At 37.3% G+C, this 19,225-nt stretch overlaps 3 protein-coding genes across 5 annotated transcripts in view; 2 read left to right on the top strand and 1 right to left on the bottom strand.

Moving 5' to 3' along the window:
- Nucleotides 1-7,807: 7,807 nt before the first annotated feature.
- On the top strand, nt 7,808-15,268 carry LOC139934105 (paired box pox-neuro protein-like). The gene is made up of 4 exons (XM_071928393.1): nt 7,808-7,890; nt 11,395-11,615; nt 13,821-14,043; nt 15,171-15,268. Exons 1-4 carry the CDS (start codon nt 7,878-7,880, stop codon nt 15,266-15,268), a joined length of 555 nt encoding a protein of 184 aa, XP_071784494.1. The 5' UTR covers nt 7,808-7,877.
- Nucleotides 15,269-15,289: 21 nt separating this feature from the next.
- Nucleotides 15,290-16,670, top strand: LOC139933871 (uncharacterized). The gene is made up of 2 exons (XM_071928115.1): nt 15,290-15,390; nt 15,848-16,670. Exons 1-2 carry the CDS (start codon nt 15,342-15,344, stop codon nt 16,300-16,302), a joined length of 504 nt encoding a protein of 167 aa, XP_071784216.1. The 5' UTR covers nt 15,290-15,341; the 3' UTR covers nt 16,303-16,670.
- A 198-nt stretch (nt 16,671-16,868) lies between these two features.
- Nucleotides 16,869-19,225, bottom strand: part of LOC139933870 (cadherin-like and PC-esterase domain-containing protein 1) — a 35,480-nt gene continuing 33,123 nt past the window's right edge. For all 3 annotated transcript variants that reach the window (XM_071928112.1, XM_071928113.1, XM_071928114.1), the window contains one exon: nt 16,869-18,880. In XM_071928112.1, the coding sequence (XP_071784213.1) occupies nt 18,683-18,880 (198 nt within the window). In that variant the 3' untranslated portion in view covers nt 16,869-18,682. The remainder of the gene's footprint in view (nt 18,881-19,225) is intronic.

Raw genomic sequence — 19,225 nt, 5'->3', positions numbered from 1 at the left:
TGGTTAGAAAAGTAAGAAGAGAAAGTAAGATCCCCATCAAGCCCCACCCTCAAGCCCCATCCCCTCCAGTCCCTTTCCCCTTTTCAGCCCCGTTCATGGCGATTATTTAAATATGCATGCTACGACTTCTAGGTGCATGCCGTCACCACGAGAGGGCGAGTGTGATCGTTCGATTAGCTCTTGTCAGGGGTTCACCCGAGAGTGAGCACTGCGGGGTCGACCCAGGAAAGCTTAACGAACGCACTATAGCTCTATGGACAGGCCAATTCTATGGAGAGAGAGAAAAAAAACTATGAACAAAATTAACCTCGAGGTGGCGCTCTAACCCTCACTATGCATAGGACTTTTCATCAAACAGACAAAAATGCGCTCAGTGCTATTAAAAAGAGGCATAGGGCCTAACACGGTAAAGTTGGCCTGATAAAACAAGGAATCAAATCAGATAAATCATATGGGAATCTTCTCAGAAAAATAGGTTTTTTTTATAGCATGTTCAAAGGAAATTTTCTTCCTCGACTTGGTGACAAAAGATAACATTATTTTTGTTAGTACTCAAATCTTTGTCTTTGGTTATGAACAGATTGTCTGGATATAATTAAAGCCGAGACGATTTGAGATGGAACGTTTCTTTTAGAACTCTGATGGACAACCCCCCCCCCCCGCGTTAATGAAAACAAAGTTTGCTCTTCAGAAGAAAGGGAACTGTGGCTATTTGAGAATACACTGCCATGCAACATTGCAACATGATGTATGCTTCTCCTTACTATTGAAGAAACTGTCAAATTGCTGATTGTTTTCTTGATGATAGTGGAGTAGTGAAAAACGACATTCAAACTATATCATTGACAGAACACTCCCAGTTGATATAGACCTACCATTTTTATGTATGCCATGACCCTAAAGTGCAATGTACACGTACCACCCCTCCACCTCTCTTTTACTATGATGAAGGGAACCCATCCCTCTCTGGTCGACCTATCAGCTGCTCCCAGCATGTACACAATACAAAACGTTTAACCCGAAATAATCTACACGTAAATCGGTCAGGCAGATGCACTAACACCATTAGATTTATGAAAGAAACTGTTGCTATAATCCCTTAGGGATTCTAGCATTTTATTTTGTATTTTTACGTGTTTGGTTTGTGAAGACATTTCTCTTGAATTGCAATTCACACAATGAAAATTGGTATTAATTTCCAAATTAAGGAAAATACAAAGGTTCGGCCGGCCATTCGAAAAGTACCTTTAATTTTTCCAAAGGTGATCTATACATTTTCATTAAATCTGCCGTTACTTCCCTCGACAAGTCATAAATGGTCACATTAGACCCGACTAATCAACTGCAACGCTGCCTAAAGGAAAACAGTTCACAAACCAAACCCGAACATTGACAATGACGATAGAACGTACGGCTGTTTTATGTCTGAAACGCTTTACCATGTTTTCCTAAGATGACAACTCGTTCTTTACATGTCAGCCTTATTGCCAATGCGGTTATAACGATGGAAACTAAAGCTATTTCAGTATAATGTACTCATGTGACTGACTGGTCTATCAACCATCCCTCCCACCATGGAAGAAGAAACTCCACACACCACCCCCAGGGAACTAACACAGTCGGCCATTTTGTCTATCAACCATCCCTCCCACCATGGAGGGAGAAACTCCACACACCTCCCCCAGGGAACTAACACAGTCGGCCATTTTGTGGTGTCAAAAATTGGAGGCATACTGGTGTGGATCAATAATTATATTGTACCTTAAAAACATTATTTCTAATCGTATGCACTTCATATACTAAACGGTTTCAAACGCTTTTCATAGACCAACTCGCCCGATCCAAACAGTGTGTCCCTGAACGCCGTTTCTGCATTAGACCTCGTATGAACAGCCGAATGTTAAAAAAAACACTCAATCGTGTTAACAAATTAATGTTTTAACCAAACTCAACATTATTTGCTAACTTAAATCTCGCATTATGATTGGTTATTTTGTTTCTACAGATTCAACACTATTTTTGAATAGTTAAATGACACTAGTCAACTTTGGCCATGTGTTTTTGATTTGCATTTATGGCTTTCTATAGAATTCGAACCTCTGTTGCCAACAACCTGGGCTGTGACATTGATACAACTCTATGGTTTAATCATAGAGTTTTATTATTATAACTCGTCGAATTACAATAAGTATAGTCACATTTTATATTTTTATTAAATGTGCAAATTTGCCTTAGACTGTGCGCTTTTGGCCTTAAACAGATGTTGTTGTTTAATTAATAATAATAATAATATTATGGTAAGACTATGTGTTTTTAAAATTACTCAAAACCTCGAAAAAGTTTGTGGAACCAAATTATGAAAGACCGCAAGATCGGCTTCGAGTCCTATGATGTTCCGCATGACAACAGTATTATGTTGTTTCACATTGCTCACAATACGCATGGTTTCACATTGCTCAGACTGGTACTTCGTTGTACCCAAAGCAAACACTGAGCAGTCAAGATTGATTCTCGTTGTGACACTTTTTTGTTAATTTACCGAGAGGAAAGTTCGAATGTTAGCTCTAATCATACACCACTCATCGCAAAGCAACCTGCCCTCTGTCAATGTTGTATCTGCTTTAAAGGTGAACTCCAATTCTCTTAAACCTCAGCTCAGTGGAAAGTGGTTTCTTAAAGCATAAAAGGGAACTGTTTATCAAGAGAGCAGTATGGCGGGAACAACTCTTATTCATAATTGGGAATATTGTATGAAATTATTCACATGCTAGAGCCCTTTGCATCATTTAGTTCATGGCTCAGTTTTGATATACTTACTATTTGTGATATTTGTGATATTGATATAAACAAAAGTCACTTCTTGGATTGTTATTTCCCAAGACACCAAATAGCCGTCGAGTTACAAAGCAAAATTACCTCAGTCCGTCCGTTCGTGAAGCGGTAGTTTCCTGTCTGTGGGCTATCACAGTGACGGCAGGTGTCCTCAAAATCCTCAACACTTCAAATAAAGTGACTGTTGCATGAACACAAAAATTAACAGACGCTAACATTACATTTTCTGCTTTGAAATTCATTGCGATCTAATTTAAATTGAAACAGCCGTAAAGTGTGCCCATGGAAATCTAAAAGTTGGGACTGTTGTCATGTACAACAATATATAGAAAACGCCCCCTTTGGGCAAGCTTGGCAGCGTAACCAAACTATCCTAAATACTTTGCTCTATGTAGAATGATGAAGGATTAAATGAAGGAAAAATGTTTATATCTTTGACAAACTTTGGTAGCATTGAAGCATAGCTGGAAGAAACTATAACGTAGGATTGGTAGGCCTATTCTTGATCTGTAAACCAAAGTGTCTTTTTATTTGCTTTGTGTTTAAACTTGGTATTTTGTGTTTAAACTTGGTATTATGTCAACGACGAATCAATATAGAGACAAACGACAAACTCGAGACAAACTGCATTGACTATGGATAGACGAACAGACTCTATAGTCTTTATCTTTCTGCAACAGTGCAAGAAAAGCGAACCAAAGACAAACTGCATAGGCGCATAATATAGACAAACCATCTCTATGTGCGATAGATAGACTGACCAATGGGTGTGTCATTACCAATCAATGAATTCAAATTATCGCGACCGTATTTTATTGGGTAGTTGTTTTTTGCTTGTTTTCGGGGCTGTTCGGACTTATAACGCATATTTTCAAGAGATACAATGCGCTGCTAAAAATGTTATACATTGTCAACTTTAAGGGCGAGAAGAGAACAGCGTTTGTAATTTAGTCTGGAGTGAGTTGATTTTGTGATTTGGTTGAGAGTTCCAGCATCACGAACAATGTTTATCCACAGTGTAACGATAGATCTGACATGCACTACACAGTGATTGGACCCAACCTTATCCTGCTTACGAACATTTCCCTTTCCAGTATTGTCGCATGCCAACACAGTAACCCTAAGTAACGATAGATCTGACATGCACTACACTGTGATTGGACCCATCCTTATCCTGCTTACGAACATTTCCCTTTCCAGTATTGTCGCATGCCAAAACAGGAATTGCGCATAACATTTCGATATATTTCTCCTCTACAAAAAGGAGTATAAGGTCTATAGTGTTGTAAAACAGGTCGCATATTGTTATTTCGCTTGCAGGAATAGTGCCAGTGGCGTAGCTAGAGGGGGAATAGCCCCCCCCCCCCCTCCACCCCAGAAAAATGTTTCGGTGTTAAAGTTTTGCCATATAAGAAGTATTTATATGGTCCACCCAAAATTTAAATTGTGCGCACGCATCGCAAAAACGGGCAAAAATGGCTTCTTCCGCCTTTTACAAAGTACAAAGAGGAGTATAGTGCTTACAGACAGTTAGTTGTTTTGCCTGCATACAAACCAGAGTTGTGCACAAACTCATTCGCTTACCGGCATTTTGCCTCAAACAGGAGTAGTGCATGCTCGCGCAAACGTTTCGCTCAGCGGCATTTTGGCTTTCGTTTCAGGAGTTGTGCTTACCAATGTTTTCCAATGCCGGTAGTTATGGGGAAAAGTAAGAGTATAGCGATAAGCTACGCCCGTTTCAAGTTGGATTAAGTTAATTGGACCTCATTACAAGTTAATGTGTGAATATAAACTTTGAACGGCAATGTTGTGCAGACTGTGATTTATCTGTAAAAGGACATCATTTAATACATTGTCACCCATAGGCCCACTTGCAATAAAATTCATTTGTCTTTGACAAGAAAGTTTTTGTTTGACATCACAAAAAACTGGCAAACCACAACTGCTCTTTTTTAACGCATTTTAAAAGTTGACTTTTGTTCTGTCTCTCTCAATCCAATGATTTGAGGCAATATTGACATTCTTTCTAAACGTTTGTCATAAATATTTGAAGGCAATTCCCGACTTGAAACGTTTGAGCAGTCCACATACCATATATTATTCAGATATTGAGTTTTCTGATTAATAATAATAACTGCACTCTGCTGTACACAGTGTACTTTCTCTGCCCAGTAAAATGTCATGGCGGGCGAATATGTAATTAATATATCAACAATGTTATAGCTTGATTTCCGTTGATTTGCCAAAAGATGCTATCGAGTTGCAGTAATCACACATTGAGTCCATTGACATTTTGCAAAGCAGGTGATATCGCCTTGTCACAGGGCAAGTGAAGCGAAGAAGCTATCAATTTATACCTTGTTTTTCTTGCTCTTGTTGAGCGCCGGTGGAAACTTTCCGCTGCACCGGCTATGCAATCAATGAGACAATGGAGACCCTGCTCAGTCCGCGTCAAAACCACCTGCCCTAGCGCGGGCAATCATCAGTTACTACCCTCATCAAAGCCCATAAAATCCCCCCTCACACACACTAGCCATGCATAGCCAGCCAATGGCCCGGGCAAACCCCAACGACTTCCGCCGAATCGATTTCTACAAATCACTTTTCATACAGGGGGGCTGAGGAACCTGGCTTCCTGAGCGAGGCCTGCGTCAAATGCGCCCGTTCATTTTGTCCATCTCATCTGCCTTCCTGTCTATAGTCCTGCAATGATAATATGGAGAGAAACTGCGAGAGAGGGCAGGTGTTTTCCAGTGTGTAACCGCAGGGTTGGATAAGCCGAGTAAAACCGGCCCGCGTCCGACTCGATACGCCACTTTCTCGCTTGCCGCTCTCACACCTTCGTCTGTATTGGCCGGGCCCAAGGAGCGTGGAGACGGCGTATAAACAGCCACCGCTTCCCCTTACTCGCTGATCGATACGGTGATTCTACGGGAGAGATTCGTCCATCGAACGGTTGCAGATCTAACGCGGTAAGCACGATTTTCAGGAGATTTTGGGAAAGGAAAGTTTACAAAAAAATATACAGTATTTGGAAATATCCAAAAAAGCTTTCTTTAACGGGATGTGAAACACCCGGATAATAATCAAACGTTAATATCCAAAGACATCTTTTATATTCTCAATTTTTAAATTTCGTTATCAGATTATTTTCAAATAAGCTAGACTTTAAAGATTCTTTCTCATAAATCTTTCGCGATTTTATTTCATTTCAATTGAAACTACTTGGGTGAAACATTCGGCATTACCCAAACAATAACCGATATAAACATGAGCAATTCATCCATATTCCTGAACTTAGGGCCTATATCAACGTAGAGACCTCTTTTTCCACTTCTTCACGGGAAAGTACACTCTTGGGTTTTGAAGAGTTAATAAGTTCCTTTCTCTAATTTTCAAGAAATTTAACAAAATATCTTTTTTTTTAAATAAAAAAATCGATGATTATGTTTAAACGATGATGACAACAAGCGTACATTTCTTGTTGTCATGAATGCTTGTATAAATCAGGCTTATTTTATTTGCTGCGACCCTTCTCTATAAACCTTCTCTATTAAAGACACTGGACACTATTGGTAATTGTCACAGACTAGTCTTTACAGTTGGTGTATCTCAACATATGCATCAAATAACAAACCTGTGAAAGTTTGAGCTCAATCGGTTGTCGAAGTTGCGATATAATAATGATTGGATAGAAAAAAACACCCTTGTCGCACCTTGGTCAAACGAAGTTGTGTGCTTTCATATGCTTAATTTCGAGACCTCAAATTCTAAATCTGAGGTCTCGAAATCAGATTCGTGGGAAATACATCTTTCTCGAAAACTACGTCACTTCAGAGGGAGCCGTTTTTCACAATGTTTTATACTATCAACCTCTCCCCATTACTCGTAATCAAGAACGGTTTTATGATAAAAATTATCTTGAGTGATTACCAATAGTGTCCACTGCCTTTAAATTATTTTAGATGGAAGTTATAGTTCTTTTGAGGATTAATATTGATAATGAGTAAGCTGAAATTAAAACAAAATGTGTAAATTTTGTTTTTTTTTAACAACGAATTTTGTACTTTTTATTTATACAAATTAAACGGGCATAGACATTGAAACCATTTGGATTGCTCGTTTTTATAACAACATAAAAAAGAAGATATAACTGCTAATGACAAACAAACTGATTATATGAATTTCGTTCTTTTTTTCTGATCTTTTTCGTCAATCGTTTTAGAAGAGCTTGTTGTATTCAATTTGTTTTTCTTCTTTTCAATAACTGTAACATACTGTTAATACCTATTAGAAAGTCAATATTCTGGAGCATCTTGTCTGTAAATTTGGCAATAACTGTATGTCGATAACTCAACAAACGAAGACATAATCAAGTGACTCCGTTTCACCACTTTCATACCTTTTCATGAAAAACATGGGAACTTTAGAGCTTCGGTTTGTTAAGTTATCTCACATTTTTTTTAAATAAAAAATACTTAAAGGGAAGGTACACGTTTGGTAATTTATTGTCAAAGACCAGTTTCATCACTTGGTCTATCCCATCATAAGCATAAAATAACAAGCCTGTGAAAATTTGAGCTCAATTGGTCATCGGAGTTGCGAGAAAATGATGAAAGAAAAAACACCCTTGTTGGACGGATTTGTGTGCTTTGAGATAGGAATAAAAGACTTCTAGCTAGAAGTCTTTTATACAAAAACTACGTTACTTTAGAGGGAGTCGTTTCCCACAATGTTTTATATTATCAACAGCTCTCCAATGCTCGTTACCAAGTTAGTTTTTAAGTAAATATTTGTTTTGAGTAATTAACAAACGTGTACCTTCCCTTTAAGGCTTAGTTTGTTTTGTCACCTTTAGCTTTGTTTTACAAACGGTCTTTCTTTATTGCCAATATGAATTTGGTACAAATTTAGTTTGGTATAAAATTGAAATATGCTCCTCTTTAATCTAGTGTTTTTCTTTATTGCAGGCATACAATTATTAAAGTAGTACATCGGCTCTAAGCCTCAACGATTTAGTCACGTCGTCATATATTGCAGTCACCATGCCACACACAGGTAAGGGGAACTTTTTGCATTTATTTCACCCAAATCAAGTCATTTATTTTAAAAACAACAAGAACAGCAACAACGAACAACAACAACAAAAATTCGCTTTTGAGTCGCACAAGTTTGCATTTCTTTCGCATTTCTGCTTTAAAACAATAATTGTTTTTTTTACAAAAATATTGTTTCACACCTCAAATCAAACTTATATTTTATACATTACATAATGGGCCGAATAAATAAAAACTAGCAATTACTTATCAAGTTAAAAGTTCAGCATTAGCAAGAAGACTGAAAAGTCAAAGATCAGGCATGAACATTTTGCTCGCGGGATTACCTTTCACTTATAGACATAAATAAAAACGACATTGTACTAACATACTGTAGCAATTACTTGTATTTTTACAAGCTACTGCATGAGGAGCTTGAGATTTTACTTACACAACAGTGTTGCATATATGGCTCGGTTATTTTTCCCTTGGCCTAATGATCCAACTATAAATGTTGCTTATAAATATGTTGTGTACTTTAATTGCTCTAAAAGTACCAATCTCTGGAGCTCTGGCGTGGAGAGGCTGGCTGTTTCCTCATCATAGCCACTGCCGCCATCAAAAAATTTACTAAGTGGAAACTGCCCCGCCTGCATTTCAGTTAACCGCTATTGATCTGCGAGTCCATGCCTCTATTGTTATACTCCTGAATACCCCGCTATTGTGCTTTTCTCTGACCATTTACTAATCCGTTCAAGTAAATGGTGTTTTTCCAGTAAAAGGTTATTTATAGAGATTTGGACAAATTCTCATGCCTGATCTTAAACTTATCGAAATTTGTTAATGCTGGCCTTTTTACGACCCAGTATCTTGTGAAACCACACAGGTAATAGTAAAATGTCGGTTTTATTTACATCTCAATAAGAAGAGTTCCTCAAGCATTGCTTTTACCTGATAGTTCGACCAATTACTAGCAATATTAAGGCTTACTTTTATTTATAAGGATTTAAGTAAAAGGCTAGTAAAAGCAAATGCTAGTTTTTATTTATTCGGCCCAATGTCCATGCAGTTTCTAAATGTTGCTCTGAATCTTGACTATAGCTTTACGAACACTGTTAGTTTAGTGAACACTATTGGAAGTTACTCAAAATTATCAGCATAAAACCTCACTTGGTATAACGAGTAATGGGGAGAGGTTGATATGTATACAAATATTGACTGCTTCGAGTGCTATGGTTAAAACTATGACTCCCGAGGTGATCCCCGGAGCGTTCTATTTTCCCGAGGCGAAGCCGAGGGAAAATAGAACGCTCCGGGGATCACCGAGGGAGTCATATATAGTTTTGACCATTGCACGAGTAAAAGCAGTCAATATTTGTTTTACAACACCCCAAACATTTCTAAATACTGTACTATTCAGTTACATACCTGAATGCTACAATCCACGGACGACAAGAATACAGATTGCGAAAACTTTTACTGTGCTCTGCATGTAGTGTGTCATGTAATCCGAAATGGTTACAGACTATTAATTTATCATCCTCGAACACGCAACGGACGTCTGGGTACTGCACGCCGTGTGATAGTCTTCAGACTATATAGCGCACGGCAAACCGATGCACTATCACACGGCCGTCGTCTAGTAAAACTAAGACATATCATGTGACACGCGCTAAACCAATGAAAAGGCCGAATATCGGTAAGGGGTGTTATAATATAAAACGTTGTGAGAAACGGCTCCCTTTGAAGTAACGTAGTTTTCGAGAAAGAAGTCATTTTCCATGAATTTGATTTCGAGACCTCAAGCTTACAATTTGAGGTCTCGAAATCAAGCATCTAAAAGCACACAACTTCGTGTGACAAGGTTTTTTTTTTTCATAGTTATTTCGCAACTCCGACGACCAATCGAACTCAAATGTTTACAGGTTTGTATTTTTATGCATATATTAATATAAACCAAGTGAGAAGACTGGTCTTTGACAATAACCAATAGTGTCCACTGTCTTAATTGCCAATACGGTTTACATACCCCTATAGTGTTTGGGCAAACATTGTATGTTCCTGTTTTGACTAGCTTTACGAAAGCTCCATATACGGTTTACATTTACGAGGGAGCACTACTCTTAAATATAATTCTTACAAAATTACATTGCGACAAATGCATATTTCTTGTACAAATACACGACAGCTGCATTCGTGTAGAGTCATGTCATGTTTCCCTTCAGGTGTTAGTTACTTACACCAAACGTAGATTGAAGGCGTTACTACAACAAACGACGATTTACTCCATCCAATGAGAGAATTTATTCTAATATTCAGGATATTTATAGTTGGCATGAGAGGCCAGTTACATCCATGACAACCACGTCATATTAATGTAAAAAGAATCATCGATTGTTCTCCAGATTACTTACATTAAATAAATCAGAAATAAAAGGCGCGTCGTAGGCACCAACCCGGCAATACCAACATTATCGATTATCCCACATCAATCACGAACCTGGGAAAGTTGAAGCTCAATCGGTCATACGGGTCACAAGAAAAAAACAAGAAGAAAATCCAAGATCACTGTTTTCAAAAAACGTTTAACTAAATTTCTCAATTGATAGGCTTTCAAGTCACAGTGGTTAGGTTCACTTTTATTACTCTTGGCCATCTTAGAATGGGCTTGTCTTGTCTGTTTGTATAGTTGTCTTGCTTTGATTTGTCAGTGTTCTGTTTCAATTCCATCATTGGTTTTCAATTATTTGTTCTAGGTGTCACATGTTTTTTTAAGTTTACATTCATTGTTTCTTATACTGTTATATTGTTTTCGTTAATATTGTAATATTGTTTTCGTTTTCGTTTGTATCTTGTACTGTTTGCTGAAATCTTGGCCGAATAAATAACAATAATAATAATAAAAAAAAACCAGGATACGCCCTGTAGCATATCTTGCCCGTGTTTATCTTGCCCATATTGCCCGTGCATCTTGCCCGTATGTTGTACATTTTTATAGACTTTTGCGGCTTGTAGTGTTTTTTGTACTGTTTTATGGTAAAACAACTTTATGCATTTTTTTTAAATTTGATATCATAAGGGCGAAATGAGTTTCCTATCGTGGATAATAAAGTGAATCAAATTGAATTGTGTTATAACATTTTTAATTTACTTTTGATAGTGGACCTAGTTTTATCCGTTTCTGCATTTCTTGAAGCTGGTAGAGCTTGAATGGTTGCATTCAGTAAGAATCTCGATTTCAAACGAGATTCTGCGAGATTGAAACAAGTTGGCTAAAACATGACTATGTCTTATTAATTTGAATATGGAACCTATTATATGCGGGAGGCAGACAAAGGCCATCACTATCTCATAATTTCGTAATATCTGACCATGGAGGAAGAAAATAGATTTTCTTCCTCCATGATCTGACAGTTATGGTTTTGATTTGGAAATGTAATGGAGGAGTTCTTCAATAGAGTCCCAAAGGTGTCATTTTCAGACTGTTCTTAACGAAGTAAACGTTTCTTTTCGTTCACCCAAACAGGGCAAGCCGGTGTGAATCAACTAGGGGGTGTTTTCGTGAATGGTCGCCCGTTACCTGACTGTGTCCGAGCTCGAATTATCCAGCTGGCTCAGCTAGGTGTCAGGCCATGTGATATATCAAGACAGCTTCTTGTGTCTCATGGTTGCGTCTCTAAGATCTTGACAAGATTCTTCGAGACAGGGTCTATTCGACCAGGCAACATTGGGGGCAGTAAACCTAAGGTGAGCTTTAGCTTTTGGAATGGAAGGAAGTAACGTACTTTCCATATAAAATATTCAACATTTATTTCCTATCAAGTTGATGTGTAAGACTTACATGTGTGACAACTTGGACATACTAAAAGTGTCTCTTGAAAAATGAAAGTTCCATTTGAATATTTGAAAGAGTATAGCTTACTCTGATTGGAGGAAATCCACATGGATGAATACCAAACGAAGAAGGTTTTGAATCATGTTCGGCTAAAGATGCATTGTTTGTGTTTGGATGAAAACCTAAATAAAACAATCAACTTTCTTAAAGCCATTGGACACTTTCGGTAAACAGTATTGTCCAAGGCCCACACTTCGTGTATCACAACTTCTATATAAAATAACAAACCTGTGAAAATTTAGGCTCAATCGGTCATCGGAGTCGGGAGAAAATAACGGGAAAACCCACCCTTGCTTCTGCACGTTTCCTCGTGTCATGACATGTATTTAAAAAAAAAAAATCGTCATTCTCGCTATCGAGAATTGATATTGTTTTAATGTTTTCTTTAAAAAGTAAAGCATTTCATGGAATAATATTTCAAGAGAAGTCTTTCACCATTACCTTCTGTAAACCCTGTAAGTTATTTGTAAATCTATGAACTTTTTTTTCTGTACCGAAAGTGTATAATGGCTTTAAGCGAACGAATAACAAGAAGGCGTACATGTTTGAGTAATGAAAAGTTTAAGAAATGAAGATTTATGGTGTCGTGTTCATAAAATTACTTTAGTTATCAAATGGGAGTTATTCTGATTGGTGGACCGACCTTGCTCATCGCGCAGGGCGCGGTTCTATGGCCTTTTTTTTCTGGAGGGGAGGGTGGCTCAGCAGAGCCTTCGCACTTAACGTGTCCTATGATCTCTTGTCGCTAAATAATGCTATTTCGTTTTGGGAGTAGTCCAAGGAGGGAGTAGTTTTGGGAAGTCCTCATTTATTTCTATCATTCGATATCCAAGTATCTCTGCCAATCTGTCTCCAACTGCAATTAGTCAATCGGAATGTCTATTCTGTCCGTTTCAATCGTTTCATAATCTATAGGGCTATACAGTAGGCATTACAGATGTTGCTTCCATCCTCCATGCTCTGACCCAACGATTGAACCCCGGTTCATACTTCCTGTGAATGCGAATGCGATACGAATGTTGACGTCACAAATTCGCAACGAAATTCGCACTGAGTTGAACCGTGTCAACTTGGTCCCCAATAACTGTTCCCATTGCGCAAACATTTTATTTTAGCCAATCCTGACGGAATGTGAATAAATAGCTTATCATTGGAAAGAGGAGATCCGTTGTTTTAAGGTGCTACTGGTCACGTTGGTGTACCTTACGCAATCTTCACAACATTTAACTGAACCAGCCTTCCATGAAGTTTTGTTTTAAGTAACTGCAATTGATCTTTACTATGTGGTTCTTTAAAGACACGTGACACTTTTGGTAACTGTCAAAGTCTAGTCTGCTCACTTGGTGTATCTCAACATATGCATCAAATAACAAACCTGTGAAAATTTGAGCTCAATCGGTCGTCGAAGTTGCGAGATATTAATGAAAGCAAAAAACACCCACGTCGCACCATGGTCACACGAAGTTGTGTGCTTTCAGATGCTTGATTTCGAGACCTCAAATTCTAAATCTGAGGTCTCGAAATCAAATTCGCGGAAATTATTACTTCTTTCTCGAAAACTACGTCACTTCAGAGTGAGCTGTTTCTCACAATGTTTTATACTCTCAACCTTTCCCCATTACTCGTAATGAATGATAATAATTATTTTGAGTAATTACCAATAGTGTCCAGTGCCTTTAAAGTGCTCTTGCTAGACCCACGATCCATCGGGCCCTTCGGGCCTTCTGCACCAAATTGCCGTACAATTATTGATGTATTGCCATAAATAACAATCTCTTTCTTTTTACTTATTGGTGATTATTGAAGCAATTACCGTTCATTATTTTGTCCAATTCACACGTGCGTCGTGACTCGAACCATAGAGCTCTATGCTTGAACCCACACACTGGACTTAATCAATAGACCTAATGTTTTGATGGGTGACATAAATAGAAACATTGATGCGTCATTATCAGGTGGTATCGATCAGTTTCAATCCGAAAGCGACTTTTAATCTAATCCGTTGAACGATGACAAAATCAAAACTTAAACTGTTTAAAAACATGTTCTTATAACAGGTAGCAACACCATTAGTAGTCAAGAAGATAATGGGTTATAAACATGACAACCCATCAATCTTTGCGTGGGAGATTCGAGACAAACTTCTACAAGAGCGAGTTTGTGATGAGAGTACCATACCAAGTGTTAGTTCCATCAATCGTATTCTACGAAACAGTACTCCTAATGGTTCAGTAGGGGTAAGTCAGTCTTTCATTCCTATGAACTACTTCTTTCCTGTTGGTTGGTTTATGGTTTATGGTTTATTAATTAAAAATGCCATCGCAGCATACCGCTGAATTGCGACATAATTGACAACCCTATAAAAATATTACAATAATTATTAAAAAGCTTTACAATAGAAAATACATAGTGACCATTTGATAAAAAAAAATCACAAAAATAAGGGCCTGCCAGAAATTGTGACTGTTCATACAACCCAATAATTTTTAATAATAATGTTATGTTTATTGTCGATGTCTGCAGGCTGTATTCAATCTAAGATGTAAAACCATTTGAAGCTGCTGTTCAAACTGCCAACATACTTAATCTTAACTTTCGAATAACGGAGCTATACTCGTTAGACAATTTGAATAGGAAAACCAATTATTGAACCTCTTACTTTGAGGACCCTTACCCGAAGAAAGTGCCCACAAACGTCTTACCGGTGAACAGCTTCAAACATTTGGCACAATAATGCGTTCTAATGTGTTTTTTTGTGCGCTTTTTAAAAGCACACAGGTCCCCCTAAATTGCATTTCATTATTTCCCTGTTCATCTGACTTTTTCAAATCAACTCCTGAGGAGTATGCAGCACAGGCACCCAGTTTCTGGCCAAGAAACGCCGGTGTCAGATACAATTGTGTGCGCCATGCAATACTATCCGCTCCGGACACTTTTGCATAACATGTAATCGTGTCCGGGGAGGGGGGGGGGCTAATGCAAAAACCGTCCGGCGGACATGTACATGACTCGACTGTACATGTACTTAGCTTGTACAATGGCGAACGTGTTCCGTCGACCAAGGGCGCCCTGCAAGGACGGTTTTGCACGGGGCGGACACAACTGCATATGCAAATGTGTCCGGGCAGACACAATTGCATTATGCAGCAGCGTCCGGGCGGACGATTTCATATGCAAAACCGTCCGGCGGAATTTATTGCATCTGCAATAATTGCATAGAGGACATAATTGCATGCGACACCGGAAACAATAACATCATATAGACAAGCTCCATTTTGGGACACAAGCTGTTGCAAAGTCTCCATGAACTACTGACAATGCAAATTACTGTTCAGCAGGAATTTGAATAAAGTATTGAATTATGAGTGATACACATTTTGATAAAAAGTTATCTTCTCTTGTAACAGGAAATGACAACGAATCTCCCTGCACCAGTTGCAAGGTTACCAACTCTCGTACCACAGAGGTTGTCGCCAGTACAGAGTACCAACCAACTAGTCTATAAATCGCCCTCAACGAGTAAACAGAGCCATTCCATTGATCATATCCTGCAAGGAAGCGAGGGAAGAAAACGGAAAATGATGAGCAGTGACTCAGAAGAGGATGAGGAAGAAAGAAACGAAAAAAGTAATGAACGAAATAGACAAAAGCGCAATGTAACTTATTTGCAGTTGTTTACATTTTAACTTACGCCAGATACTGCTCATCAGTGTTCCAACAACAGTATCAACCCATTAAGTCAAACCTGATCGAAATAGAACTCGGATTGCAAGGATTTATCTAACCAAATAGATCGATTGTATAATCGAACAGTGGCTTGAATGAATGTTTTACCCTAATTCATTGGTACTATATAGCATGTACCGTTCATGGGGTGTTTGCAATGATATTCGAGAAGAAAAAACATTTACTTTTCCCCCGAATTCTGGGTTTATTATCCTAAGATATTGATGATTTTTTTAAACCGATGTTGCCATGTATTATTATTGTTCTTGTGTGACTGATTTGTCTACGTGAACAAGTATTGAAACTATATGTGATAAAACAATCAAATTAATTTTTAATTCCTTTCATTAATTTACAGTGAGTAAATCTGAAGATACAACACCTCCAACCTCCACCTGCTCCATCAGTAAACTTGTGAAAGTCGCCTCAACATCCAAGACGCAATTAACATCATCAGGCAGTCACCAAACAACAGCAGACATTGTGTTGTTACCCAATAAATCATTGCAACAAACAACATCCACTATGGTTGCTAGTACATTATTATCCCCAACTAAGATGTGTCTAACAGGTTTACCTAGTCTACCAATTACCCCCTCCCCAATCCCCACAGCACCCATGATCCCAAGAGGGGCAGCTGTTGCCCAAGCTTTAGCTGCTATAGGGGGATTCTCCTTTGCTGGGTTACCGGGTGGTATGTTACCATTAAGGACATCTGGGCCAGTCAGTAACACACCAGTAGCCTATCCAGCATTCGCTATGGCATTACAAAGTGGATGGGCATATAGGGCGATGAAATCACATTCAAAATAAATTGGGTTTTTTTCATGTTGTGTAAGATAGCTTGAACTTACTAAATGATAGATGTAATTAGTAGGCTACCATATCACCATAAGCAACGGTGTGACTACCTTCCAGGGTTAATTGGAAACAACATTGAGGCTTCAATGCTTGTATATATCAAACAACAATACTAATGTTGATGTATAAAGTTGCTTCTGTGGCTAAATCACCCAGGATACATTTCGGTCTGAAGTGCTATTTCCAAGGTTGTTCTCAAATGAAAAGAAAATAACCCTGTTTTGTAAAAGTTATATACTAAATATAAATCCTTTACGGGTTGGCATGATCCATTATTGGTCATACTATATATGCCTGCAGCAATATAAAAGTGCAATGTAAGCGCTGCAACTCAAAACCCTAAACTCACTCATATTAAAAGATTATTCATAATAGACGCTAATAAAATAACAGTTAAACTGAATCAGTTAGCCTAAAGTAACCCCTTAATATATGTTGGTTCATTAATTAACCAACAATAAAAAATGCGCAAGAACATTTTCTTGTTATTTTCTTCCAATGCCTTCAACCACAAACTAGACATTGGAATCTTGAGGTTTTATTACATTTATTATAGGTTTAAGACAGAATGATATGAAACTTCCAAGTTTTCATTCAGCAGTTTTAATAAATTCCTTTGGATTTATATTGTTATTTAAAATACTGTACAATTTACACATGTTTATATATTAAGGACAAACTCAATCTTTAAGAAAAATTGTGAACTTCCCTTTTGACTTTGTTTTGTACTTTTGATTAATTTGTTATATAACTGTTTACTAAATTCAACTGAGGTAGAAAATCAGTGCAAACATCTCTAGTGCACACTGAATAGTCAGGGTTCTGATATATAAAATAAACCAACAAAATGAAAGTAGAATACATGGTGGTTGAGCTGGCAAACCTCTGTTTATTTAGTTTTAATTGTTGTGAGTCTACCTACTGTACTCAATCAGCAATATGAAAATTGACAATACAGAGCGACTTGATTCCTCCAAACCACCGTCTTGGTTTGACTCTGGTGAATACTCACTTTGGAAAGTGCTTATAATTTACTGGGGTCTTTTAGTTTAATTTATTTTATTGTAAACATGATAATGTGCATAAATGGTCATAAAAAGATCTTTATAAATATATAAATCTTATTTACACAATAAAGTTTTGAGTTGTTAATTAATAGCTATGGATTATAGTTTGGCAAAATATGTTGTTTTTTCCAATAGGGGTCAAGTTCATTTATTACAAATTCTCAACATTTCCCCAAAACTTTCACACACTGCAATGAGCAAGCTTATAAGATAAAACTGGACATTTAAAATGACTTGCTCATGAACACCTTCACAGATGTTACAATATTAAAAGAGTTCATGAAAAATATATTATTTGGTTATTAAAATACCTTCTAGAAAGTGAAGATTTAACCCATAAAGAAGTCAATGTTGAATACAATCAGATGAATTCTGTCGAAACGATTTCATTGATTACTCGAGTCACTTAAAACATTTGAATAACATTTCCGTGTCTTTGATTGTACCACTCTACAAAATAAACTTTTTATTTTAAAAAATGTGTTCATCCACCCAACAAAGCTATTATATTGACTAATCCATTTTAGGTAAACTGCATATATAATGTACCAGTTTTAAATCATTTAGCTTGCATCATGATGGCCTTGATATAGTCACTATGAATTGACATAATGTATGGATAAAACAGAGCAAACAGGTGCACATGATTGTTGCTTTACATGTTGCTTAGATGTCGCTGTGTTTCTTCAGCACTAAATAATGAGGATTATAAAAGTCTGAACATCCATGCATATCAAACACCTGGTACAAAACAATTCTTTGGTAGCCAGAAAACAGTTTTTAGTGGTCCATTTACACATCAGTGCATTCTGTGCAACTGGTCCTTGATGTTCCTTTTCTAATTTATAAATGATATTAACCACAAACCTCCAGTACAAACATGAAGAAGTGTTATGCTCTTCTGACCCCACCAAAGACAATGTTCATTTATAGTCTAGGAGCATATCTCTTTTAAGATAGGTTTTTCTTTCAAGTATCCAAGATCTTTGAATAATTTGTCAAAGTATAGCATAGGGCTACAATAAATTAAGTTGATACCATTTTGTCCAAATGGTCAACTGGTGTAACGGCTTACCAATATTGAACATAGGTATTTAATTATTTTGGTCCTTGTCTTAAACTCATTAGAATTGAGCAGGCTTGGAATGACATGCCCCTGGTCTGGGCCTTGAAGACCCTTCAAAAGCTAACAAGACTCCCAGATTTTCAGATTTGGCAAAATGCAAATGGCCTTGTCCTCTTAAAGATGAAATTCCAGGCCTGAACTAGGCACCACATATCCTACTTATCAAAATTTCAGAATATATTGCATTAATTTCCCCAGTCACATGGAAGTGAGCCCTCTCTTGTTGATCTAGTGTCTTATTTATTGCACCTTGGGGTGATGGGTGAAGATACTGCCACAAAGCCTCTAATGTGTTACTGCTGGAAGTTGTGTTGACTTTTGGAATGACTTCAGTAACCTGCAAGGCAAATTAATACAAAATAGAAAGGTAATTAATCTACATTATCATTGAATTGTGCTAATTTTTTAATATATTATATATGGGCAGCGCAATAGGTTTTTATATACCGCACATTTGTTAAGAATCAAGGATTTGGTTGAAAGTAGTGAACAATAAATACAAACAGTCTGAGTATATCACAGTAGTTCAATTCAAGGACCTTTCTCTAATTGTTTGGACGTTATTTTAACTTAACTTAACTTAAACTTAAAGGCATTTTCAAAGCGCTTTTAAAGGCAGTAGACACTATTGGTAATTACTCAAAATAATTATCATCATAAAACCTTTCTTGGTTACGAGTAA

Source organism: Asterias amurensis, chromosome 2, assembly GCF_032118995.1.
Source record: "Asterias amurensis chromosome 2, ASM3211899v1".
NCBI classification, from domain to species: domain Eukaryota; kingdom Metazoa; phylum Echinodermata; class Asteroidea; order Forcipulatida; family Asteriidae; genus Asterias; species Asterias amurensis.
Note: the sequence above shows the minus strand (reverse complement) of the source record. Positions and strands in the feature narration are given on the sequence as shown.